Source organism: Neophocaena asiaeorientalis, unplaced genomic scaffold, assembly GCF_003031525.2.
Source record: "Neophocaena asiaeorientalis asiaeorientalis breed wild unplaced genomic scaffold, Neophocaena_asiaeorientalis_V1.1 scaffold680, whole genome shotgun sequence".
Taxonomy (NCBI): domain Eukaryota; kingdom Metazoa; phylum Chordata; class Mammalia; order Artiodactyla; family Phocoenidae; genus Neophocaena; species Neophocaena asiaeorientalis.
In genome coordinates, this window is record NW_020171816.1 from 1,099,728 (window position 1) to 1,110,779 (window position 11,052).

At 42.5% G+C, this 11,052-nt stretch overlaps 2 protein-coding genes across 5 annotated transcripts in view; one reads left to right on the plus strand and one right to left on the minus strand.

The window, feature by feature from the left end:
* Positions 1-7,996, minus strand: part of ARIH2 (ariadne RBR E3 ubiquitin protein ligase 2) — a 45,438-nt gene extending 37,442 nt beyond the window's left edge. For 2 of the 4 annotated variants that reach the window (XM_024737584.1, XM_024737603.1), the window contains exons 1-3: positions 7,859-7,996; positions 4,511-4,569; positions 2,786-3,128 (exon numbers count right to left, since the gene is read on the minus strand). In XM_024737584.1, the coding sequence (XP_024593352.1) occupies positions 2,786-3,034 (249 nt within the window). In that variant the 5' untranslated portion in view covers positions 3,035-3,128; positions 4,511-4,569; positions 7,859-7,996. Of the gene's footprint in view, positions 1-2,785; positions 3,129-4,510; positions 4,570-7,858 lie in introns of those variants that run through there. The other 2 variants (XM_024737594.1, XM_024737609.1) reach the window with 2 other exon arrangements.
* Positions 7,494-11,052, plus strand: part of LOC112394807 (ARIH2 opposite strand lncRNA) — a 4,224-nt gene continuing 665 nt past the window's right edge. The window contains 2 exon segments of the mRNA XM_024737741.1: positions 7,494-8,471; positions 8,474-8,755. Of these exon segments, the coding sequence (XP_024593509.1) occupies positions 7,494-8,471; positions 8,474-8,605 (1,110 nt within the window). The 3' untranslated portion in view covers positions 8,606-8,755.

An 11,052-nucleotide genomic window follows, 5' to 3' on the forward strand; every position in this document is an offset into this window, starting at 1 on the left:
TTGTTTTTCTTTTCCCTTACTCTTTTTTTTTTTTTTTTTTTAAATTTTATTTATTTATTTATGGCTGTGTTGGGTCTTCGTTTCTGTGTGAGGGCTTTCTCTAGTTGCGGCAAGTGGAGGCCACTCTTCATCGCGGTGCGCGGGCCTCTCACTATCGCGGCCTCTCTTGTTGCGGAGCACAGGCTCCAGACGCGCAGGCTCAGTAACTGTGGCTCACGGGCCTAGTTGCTCCGCGGCATGTGGGATCTTCCCAGACCAGGGCTCGAACCCGTGTCCCCTGCATTGGCAGGCAGATTCTCAACCACTGCGCCACCAGGGAAACCCCTCTCCCTTACTCTTAACCAAGCTATTTCTGCCTGTTGTCTTTGGTCAAATTCCTGAACCACTTAAAACACCACTGAGCCCCTTTATGTGCAGCCAAGCCACCAAACGAGCCAGGACGTTTGCCCCCTAGCCCCAGAAAGGAAATGGTGTTAACATGCTCCTCAGTGAGGGAGGGAAAAAAATCCATCTTCTACTTCTACCATCATCTAAAATTTCATGGATTATTTTCCTCTTTGCTTCATTTTCTCTTTAACCCTTTCCTGAGGTTTCAACTTTCTTCCATCTCTCTTTGTTCATTCATCTCTGTTCCAAGTTCTTTTTGTTCTACTCTTCATGATCTTGAGGGACAGAATAATGCCCTTTTACGACAGTAGAGAATATACAGCAGGGACTAGGAAATCTAGTTCACACCAATAACATCAGCTACATCATCAAAAATTGACAAAATCCACAAGTATCTCAAAATTATTCAATACCTATTATGGATGTAACACTATGATAGCGATGATGGGAGAGAGAAGGTAAAATGTAGTTTCTGCCCTCCAGGAAGTAACAATCTAGTTGGAGAGAACATGCAAAAACATGTGAAAAGGTAAAACAACATGAAGCAGTCAGAAGACTACACTATACGATGTAATAATCATGGGCTGTAACATTTGGACACTGGGACCAAAAGAAACAACCACTGTGTTCTAAAGGGTCTTGAGGAGGCTCACTCAGGGAAATCACAAGGTAGACTCTGAAGCAGCCCTGAGGGTACTAAAAGGTGAGGAGATGAAGGAAAGGCTTTCCAGGGGGCCGACAATATGACAGCCTAATAAAAAGGAAGGACGTAAAATTTTATGGATTTTACTACAATTTAAAAAAAAAAAAAAGGAGGAAAGGGCCTGTGCCCCTCAGCTGTGCCCCGCTCTAGCAGGTCAGGAAGTCAGCGCAAGGGGCTGGACAAACTGAGAATTCCTACGCATAGATGGGAACATCCTGATGAACTTAGTCAATTGATACTGTCCAGAACCACACACCTGACAATTTTTTTTGTAATTTTGAATACCAGGACTATGTATAATATGGTTAAAGTAAAAGAAACTAGTTGACCAGATAGGGAGAGGTGTGAATAACGAGGAAGGAAAGGATCTGATGCCTCTTTTCTACCAGGGAAATGCCCTTGGAAAGCAGAGGTCCCAGCAGCTTTGTTATTGTTATGATGGAGAAATCCCAAACCCAGAGGTTCCAATGGGTCTCCATTCTTCAGAGTTTTATGCTGAGCACAAGAGAGGAAATGTGCACACTTCTAGGAGTGAGTCACACAAAAAGCTTTAGCTTTCAGCTAGTTGCTAATAAAGCCCTGAGTGTCCAAATCCAAGGTATTAGTTAGCCTTTGCCGAACACCTGGAAAAAAAAATTGCCTGAACTAGTAGATAAAGCAACTTTTATAGTAATGACCCATGGCACACCTTAGTTATTTCCATTTAAATACCAACATGAAAATTATTTGGTTGAATTCATTCCAATGTGCTCTTGATCTTCAATTTTAGCAAACAACAAAATCCATGTAACAGTTCCTGAAAGGAAGGTCAGGGAAAACAGTAAAGTAGGAGAAATTTCCCCACTTTCACATAATGGCCAATGTTAGAGGAGAAAGAAACATGCTGGGAAATTGTCTAAATGACTATAATAATATTCACATTCACAGTACATGGTGTTCTATGTGGCTATGCTATGTACTAGTGTAATATTACATAGTACAAAAGGTACATAGTGAGGACAGTAACTGGCCTGAGGTGCAAGATATTGAAAAGTATGCTAGTTTAAGTGTTAAAAATAAGGTGCTTGGGCTTCCCTGGTGGTGCAGGGGTTGAGAGTCCGCCTGAATAACCAATTTTGTTAATTACTTAAAATTTCAATTTAACACCCCCCAAAATCAATGAAATACAAGCTATGAGAACTTGCTTTATTCTTAGTTATTGCTAAAATCTCTTTCAACACCAGACATTAGTCATCAGTATACGAAACAAATGAGCTCATTAGCCCAGAAGCACTGATCATTCACAGCAAACCAGATCTAGGTACCTCTCTTAAGACATTTATCAGTCACCCACAGTACTATCAGTCACAGGTGATTCTGATGCTTATCCTATCTTACCTCATAAAGTTTCATAAGACTTTCTGAAACAAGTGTTAATCTATGCAGTTCTGCTTTCTATGTACTTCTTGTCTATTTTTCCTGAATCCACCCCACCCTTCCTTTCTAATTCCTAGTAGTCTGGGAAGCTGAGGACCTTAGATATGCACATATTAGCAAACAAAGTAAATGCATCAAATGTGTCCAGATGATGCAACATACAGTTATATTTGGTTTCAAGCTACAGGCCATTTGATCAGTCTGAAGGAGACGTTAGCAACAGCTCATATTTAGATTTAATTGCAGGAATTACACTTGGGAATTGACAACGCTGCTCACCTTTAAGACAGAGGCTAAGCTGGTCATGTGCTCATTGAGAGCACCCTCGGACTCCTTGTAGGTCAAGCAGGTGAACTGGTACTCCTCAGGATCAAAGGCATCGGCCCCCTGCTGCTCCACATCGCTGGCTACGCCCACATAATAGTCCTCTATGTCCCCAGGGTCCTCATCCTCTTCCTCTTCCTCACAATTCGGGTCATAGTCCTCTTCATTGCTGTCAGACCCCTGGCTATTCATGTCCACAGACATCTTAACATCCAGACGAGTTGCAGATCAGGAAAGCAGTTTTTTCCCCTCCCCACAAACTTTACCACTTTCTCAAATGCATTAGTGTTTTTGTCTTCTAAGGGAAGAAAAGAAAAAAGTAAGTGTTACTTACTTTCACTATGAGAAGCTGTAACAGAAACCATTCAAGAATCAAAATGGCATAGCCCTGGTCCTATCCCCACTGTGGCCTATTCCAACTCTCCCCTCATACAAGAAACCTCACCACCATCTCTATGCCCAGGCTTTTCAAAGGGAAACCCTTTCCTGGAGGGGCAGAAGCAGTTAACAATGGTAACTTCACATGAAGGGTCTGGCATGAAAGAGTAAGGCTATCTGCTCTATGTCAAGGAGTTAAATTCCCATAGATTTGTCCTTCCTGCCACGGTCCTTAAGAGAGGAGTACATTCCCACAGCTGGCTGCCCACAGAAGAAGCAACCTAAAAGCTAAACAACCAAAGTTTAAAATCTCTTAGCTAATTATGCTCCACTGAGTGGTGACACAGTACATAAATAGGGACACAGTTCTTTCCCTAATATCTAGGGAAAGAATACCATTGTTTTATAGACATCACTCTCAGATAAATGGAAAAAAAGGTGCATAGTAAAGAAAAAATAAAAACCACATAGCTCTTCAACATCCTCCTCTAGTCTGCAAAGTTAACTGATTTTTCCATTTTAAAGGGTTCTACTAATCTTTTAAAAGAGGTACTTAAGAGGCAAAGAAACTGACCCAATAGTGAAGGAAAACTATAGATATTCTGCCTTAGCAGGATCAAGGCTAGAATCTACTTAGGGTAAAGAAACAAGAGATCAAATGTAACAAGCTACTGAAAAATCCTCACAGATCAAAATGTTACTCAATTACATATAAATGAAAAGAGAATACTAGTTGAGAAAGCTAAACAGTCACAAGTCTTAACTTCTTCTCAGAGAGGACTTTGGCAAATACCCATTAACTTCTCTGCACAAGAATTATTTCAAGTGATCATTTCCAAGGAACAGTATCAAATAGTGATTTAAATCTAAAAATAATAGGACCTTAAAATGCAAGAGCATTTGGATTGAATAGTATGTAAATAATTTACATAACCAAATCTGGATCAAATACTAAAGTAAAATTAAAACCTATTTGAAGTACATAATCTCTCCAAAAAAAAAAAAAATTAAAAGAAAGATTAAAAATCAATGTGTGCTGAATATGTAACCAGTCTAAGGGATTATAGAGCCACATTTTAATGATATTATAAAAATATCAGTGAATCTACCTCTGATATGTTACCTATAAATGCTCAAATTAAAAAATAAGTCACATTAATGAGAGGGCAGTAATGTAATACTTGCAGTTTGACTTTTAACAAAATTGTTTTGTATGCTAGAACCACCTCATCACAACTGAACTTAACTATGGTATTTTTCCTTTAGGAGAAAAAATTAATCTTTAAATTAAATTAAAAATACCTGTAATTCCTGAAGATCTTTCAGGAAGATGTCATCCAAATAGTCTATATAATTTCCATCTAAAATGAAAAGAGATAGTTCTATTTATATATTTTAAAATTGGTACCCTGAGTTTGCAAATTTATTTTCTAAAAAGTAAAGACATTTAAAAGGACAAGCAGCAAGGGACCAGAAATTGTTTTCTTATAAGTCCCACAGAAATCTATATGTCATAATTATATAATGACAAGAGTTACATGGCCTTCTAAAAAAAGAAAGTATTGAAAGTAAACAGTGGGACTTCCCCGGTGGCACAGTGGTTAAGAATCCACCTGCCAATGAAGGGGACACAGGTTCAATCCCTGGTCCAGGATGATCCCACACGCCATGGAGCAACTAAGCCCGAGCACCATAACTACTGAGTCTGCACCCTAGAACCCACATGCCACAGCTACTGAGCCCACGTGCCACAACTGCTGAGGCTCACGTGCCTAGAGCCCATGCTCCGCAACGAGAAGCCACTGCAATGAGAAGCCCGTGCACCGCAACGAAGAGTAGCCCCTGCTCACGGCAACTAGAGAAAAGCTTGCGCACAGCAATGAAGACCCAACACAGCCATAAATAAATAAATAAATAAATAAATAGACTTAAATAAATAAATAAACAGCTAACAATAATTTAATCTGGGGTACTGGTGAGAGAAATGGATACCCAGTTCCCTCCCTCAGTTTGAAAGCCCACCACACCTCACTTTTTTTTTTTTAATTTTTATTGGAGTACAGTTGATTTACAATGTTGGGCACCACCTCACTCTTATTGTTAAGATTTCCTAAATTAACTACCACAATTTCAATTTTAAATGTTACATAGAGGTTGACAAAGCAAATCATAATTGACTTAAACTGGATTTTTGCCATGAAGTCATCTCCACTAACACTTACAGAATACTGCCAATATTTCAGATCTCACTTTATTCATGAAAAAAATATTTTCAAATAAAAAAGTCCCCAAAAGAAAAGAAAACAAAAAACAAAACAAAAAAAGAGAGAGAAAACAGAGGGAATTCCCTGGTGGTCCAGTGGTTTGGGCTCAAAAAAAGACAAAAAACATGTCTCCAGTAGAATGCCCACTAGGCAATATTAACACCCATTTTCCACCTCTCTTCTGACATGCTCAAGGGGTACCTGACTTTCTCAGAACTGCAGATCCCACTAACCAAGACTAAATAAGTACTATTTTCTTACTTAATTAGAAATTTTATGTCCATTTCTTTATCCTTCTGAATTTCTTGGAAAACCAAAGCTTATAACTTTCAAAGAAATACTTCAAACACAAACAGGCAAATTTAAACTAAATGAAAATCAAAGTCCAAACAATGATTATGGAAGATGATTTCCAAAATAGAAGACGAATAATTGATTTTTTTATTTTCTTTTATCTGCATTTTTATGTACGATACTGCTTATTAGGCAAATCTGCATAAAGAGCATTATAAATATTGCTCCCATCTACAAAATATCACTACCAATAATAGCTTTCATTTAATGAGAGCCAATTTCAGGTCAGATTCATTCTCATTAAATGTTTATAACCCTACAAAGTGGCTATCATCCCCTTCTTACAAATGAGGAAACTAGAGTTCAAAAAGATTAAGCAACTTGCCCAGGACCACACTGCTGCCAACCAGTAGAGTCCAGCATAATACTTTCACCAGATCCAGGGCCTATGAGGACTCATAACGCCTCATCACCCTCCCAGAGAGCCTAATACTATCCACAAAGCTACCTCCAGAATTACAACAAAAAAAGCACCGTTTTGGGCTTCCCTGGTGGCGCAGTGGTTGAGAGTCCGCCTGCCGATGCAGGGGACACGGGTTCGTGCCCCGGTCCGGGAAGATCCCACATGCCGCGGAGCGGCTGGGCCCGTGAGCCATGGCTGCTGAGCCTGCGCGTCCGGAGCCTGTGCTCCGCAACCAGAGGGCCCGCGTACCGCAGGAAAAAAAAAAAAAAGCACCGTTTTCACTTTCTCTAGATTTTTTTCTCCAGGATTTGGGCTCACAGGTTGCCCATGGCCTTCTCACCAACTAAATATTCAAGAAAAAGGGGAAAATTTCAGGCTGCCTTCCAAAAAGGAGAATGTCATTTCATACTTACTGGGTGTTCTAGGTCCAAATTTAAATAAAACCTTAATTTTTAATTTTTTCCAAGTTAAATACCCCTATTCTATTTGAAAGAGTGCTGACATTGCTTAAAGGGGCCAGTATGTTATTACTTTATTAACAGAACTGATGATAACGCTTTGATTTCCTTTGGATATTAAATATTATCCTTACATCCCAAACAGAAAAGGAGTAACCAAAATTACTCCTCCCCCTTCCCCCAGTCAAAGTCACGTGTTCAGAAGACCTGCCACCCACCCTGGGCTAAAGAATTCAAACGGAAGACTTCTCAATTTAAAGACGACAAGAACAAAACACAGACTTTTTGGTGGGTCTGACAACGTTTACTCCAGACGAAATATTTAGCACTGTAGGGTCAGTTACTAAGTCTACAAGTCCGAAGAAAATTACTTGATACAAAAATATGAACCCTGTCTAATACGATAGCCACTAACCACATGTGGTTATTTAAATTTAACTTAACTTAAAAATTAAATTTAACATTTGCTTTTTCAGTTGAACGAGCCGTTCAGTCAAATGCTCAATGTCCACGTGTGGACAGTGGCTACCCTACTTAACAGCAAAGATACAGAATATGACCATTGTGGCAGAAAGTTCTATGGGACAGGGTAACAATCAGTACTGAGGTGAAGTCATCCCAGAACACGGTCGCCTCTGCCGCCGCTAGCACAGCAGCGTCGGGCGAGGCGTCGACGCAGCTCCTGGGCCGCCTGTCCCGTCCGAGGCGCCGGGATATCCGCGAGGACACGGAGCCCACGCGCTGCGCGACCCTTCACCAACGGACGTTAACTAACCGCGCGGGCGGCACTGCTAGAGCTCCCAACGATGACTCGAGTGGGGAGCCCCGAAGGCAGCGCGTCTGCCGGCGCGCCCGGCGGGGAGGGCCCAGATGCGCCAGCGCCAGTCGGTCAGAGGCGCTGGCCTCCGACCTCACTGCGAGCTGAGCAGGCGGCGAAAGTAGGAATAACGGAGAGACGCCAGGCGCCGGTTCGCCCTGGCCTCAGCCTTCAGCCGCCCCTCGGCGGGTGGCGGAGTGCGCTGAAACAGTGTAAGAGCTGCCAAGGGCGCCGGGACCTCGCGGGCAGCGACGAAGGCGGAGCCCTGGCCGAGCTAGGTAGGCGCGCGGAGAGCCCACCCCCTCCCCCGGCCCGCCGGGGTAAACAAGGCCTAGAATCGCACCGCGCACTTACCGGGAGCCGTGGCCCCGCGGCCGCTGAGCCTGGGCGGGCCAGACCGGGTCGGGCCGGGCCAGAAGAACCGGGTCCAGGCGCGGCGGCGGCGGAGGCGGCGGGCCAAGCCCGGTCAAGGTCCGCGCTGCTTCCTCCGGCGAAGCCGTCTCAGCAGCTCCGGAAGTGCTCAGAGCAGTTCCGTCACTTCCGGCCCGGGGTCGACCCGCGGTCGCCGGGGTCGCGGCAGGCGCTGGGCAGTAACGACTCTCTGCGGACACTTCGCTACAGCCCAGCGCTGCGACCCAAAGTGGGCCCAGAGCACAGCCGGTGCCGACGGCTGCGAGAGGCAGCAGAGGAGAGGATTCGGCTTATTGGCGAGTGGTCACGGCATCTCTTCCGGCTTTTGCTTACCAGCGCCGCCCGCCGGGATACTTTAAACCAGGGTTCTTCTGTCGGACTCCCCACTTCTCTGTTTGTAATCGGTGTCCGGCACCGACAAGACATCCAGACGTTCGTGGAGTGGAAAAAGACTGTTGTTTCCCGGCCGCTATCTAGTCGAAGAAAAGCTAGGTCTTTGGGTCAGCGCGCAGGGCCGGGAATTTCTGCGTACGTTCTGAGGCCGTCGCCTGGTGGCCGCCGATTCACAGGACCACGCCAGGCTTCCGCTTCCCTCTCCGCGGCCTAGTTCGCTGCCTAATTCTTTGGCTTCCCATTCACCCAAGATTGAATCTTAACTGCCTTGTTGCACAGTTTCTTCAAACAGTATAGGAAGTGCCATTATGACTTTCAGTACCTTTTAGGGCTTTTGTCAAGTATTATGGATAGATAGAGCCGTGAAGTCCCACTCAAGTTGTTGCTGCACAACGTGGAAACGCCTGTGTGAAGCCAGTGATGTTAGGGAGCCTCCTCGCTGTGCAAGTCCGTAGATAACCCATACCATTTCCACCCGTACATGAGTCATGTATACACTGATATTCAAGATATTCAAGATATCGATGTGTAATGGGCTCTCTTTTTTAGTTCTTGCTTCTTGCATGTATTCATGTATTTCTTATACATGATTTTCAGCTTCCTGTTTAATTCAGAGCCTGTACCCAAGTCAGGTGCATTCAAATACTAGAAAGCCCCACATTAATTTGGAGTGAAAATTAATAGTAATGAGTAACATATTGTAGGGTTGTGAATTTTATGCATTAACAATGTAAAAGTCTATCTATAATCCAGTGTACTTATTTGTTATGACAAAACATATAATCCCTTTACATCATGACACTAGCGAAGGACCCAAAATATATTTTCTGCTAATGAAATCTCTTTAATTAGAAGGCTTCACTTTGGGTCACTGGTAATAAATCCTCTCCAGTGAATAAAAGGGAACAATCAGTTTCTCTGTATAATTATTGCATTTGCAAAATAGAGAATGAGGTCATTCACATATCAAGTACACAGGTGTATGTACAATATATTGGAATCCAGTGTACAATCCTTATTTGTTCTCCTGTCTTGCCTCTCTTAAAGCTGAGTTTCTTAAGGGCACAGATCCAACCTTGTTTTCAATATTACTCTATTAAATAGACGTTTATTGGGCTGATGCTAATACCATTATTTTTAACTAGTGAAAATTTCTCCCCAGGAAATAAAGATTTAAAAGTTAGGCCAAAGGCTTCCCTGGTGGCGCAGTGGTTGAGAGTCCGCCTGCCGCTGCAGGGGACACGGGTTCGTGCCCCGGTCCGGGAAGAACCCACATGCCGCAAAGCGGCTGGGCCCGTGAGCTACGGCCACTGAGCCTGCGCGTTCGCAGCCTGTGCTCCGCAACGGGAGAGGCCACAACAGTGAGAGGCCCGCGTACTGAAAAAAAAAATTAGGCCAAAACATTTAAAGATACAGATAAAATTTTGTGCACATATATGTGCTTTAGAATGATGATTCTATAGGAAAAAGTTTGCAGCATCCCATATGTTCAAAAGTAAAGGTTTGTTATATTATGGTAAAATATACAATAAAGAAAACCATTAACAATTAGGCTGTACTGAGGCATCTATTAAGAAGGAAAGGTATCTGTGATATGAATAGGATATGAAATGATGTGTGTAGTATTCTTTTCTCAAAATAAATTTTCACATAAGATATATAAATATAAAATATAATGTTTCTCTTGGTTTCTGTGGCACAGGAATCTGGACAGGCTACAGTGGGAATGATTTGTTTTAGCCCCTTGATGTCTGGGGCCTCAGCTAGAAGACTAAAATTTCTTAGCCAATATCATACAATTTTTCTTTTGTATAAACCTTAGATTCAGAATGACGGGTTTTCACTTTTGAAAATTCACTGGAGAGCATTGAATTTCTAAGAATAACTTAAGGGTAGTACTGATATCCTCAATATTGAGTCTTTGCATCTAAGGAATATAGTATTTCTTTACAGTTATTTTGTTTTTCTTTTATGTATTTGAATTGTTATAGTTTTAATCACATGGATCTCTGGTTTAGTCTTGCATACATTGTGGGTTTTGCTATTATTCTGAATAAGATTCTTTCTTCATGTTTTCTAATTGGTTATTGTTAACGTATCAAAACGTTATTGCTTTCCAACGTTGTTCTTGTGTCTGTCTCCTTACTTAGCTTGCTTATTAGTTTTAGTGGATTTTCAACTGATTATTTTCAAAGTGAGCATTTGGATCATTTGAAAATAGGGATATTTTGGACTCTTAATTTTTAATTTTTTTTTTTTGCGGTACGCGGGCCTCTCACTGTTGCGGCCTCTCCCATTGCGGAGCACAGGCTCCGGATGCGCAGGCTCAGCGGCCGTGGCTCACGGGCCTAGTCGCTCCGCGGCATGTGGGATCTTCCCGGACCGGGGCGCGGACCCATGTCCCCTGCATCGGCAGGCAGACTCAACCACTGCGCCACTAGGAAAGCCCTTAATTTTTAATTCTTATTTTCTTCCTTTTCTTTTCTCCCTCTTTTTTCACCTCCCTCTTTAATCCCCTCCCTCTTCTCCTTTCTTTCTTCCTTGCTTTCCTACTTCCTTCTCTCCCTCCCTTCCTATTGGTATTTTTGCATCAGCTACCATGTCCAGTAAAACGTTAAGCAGTAATCATGATTTAAAAACATCTTTACCCTGTGCACCGCAACGGAAGAGGCCACAACAGGGAGAAGCCCTCGTACCGCCAAAAAAAAAAAAAAAAAAAAAAAAAATTTTTCCCTTTTTTCCTT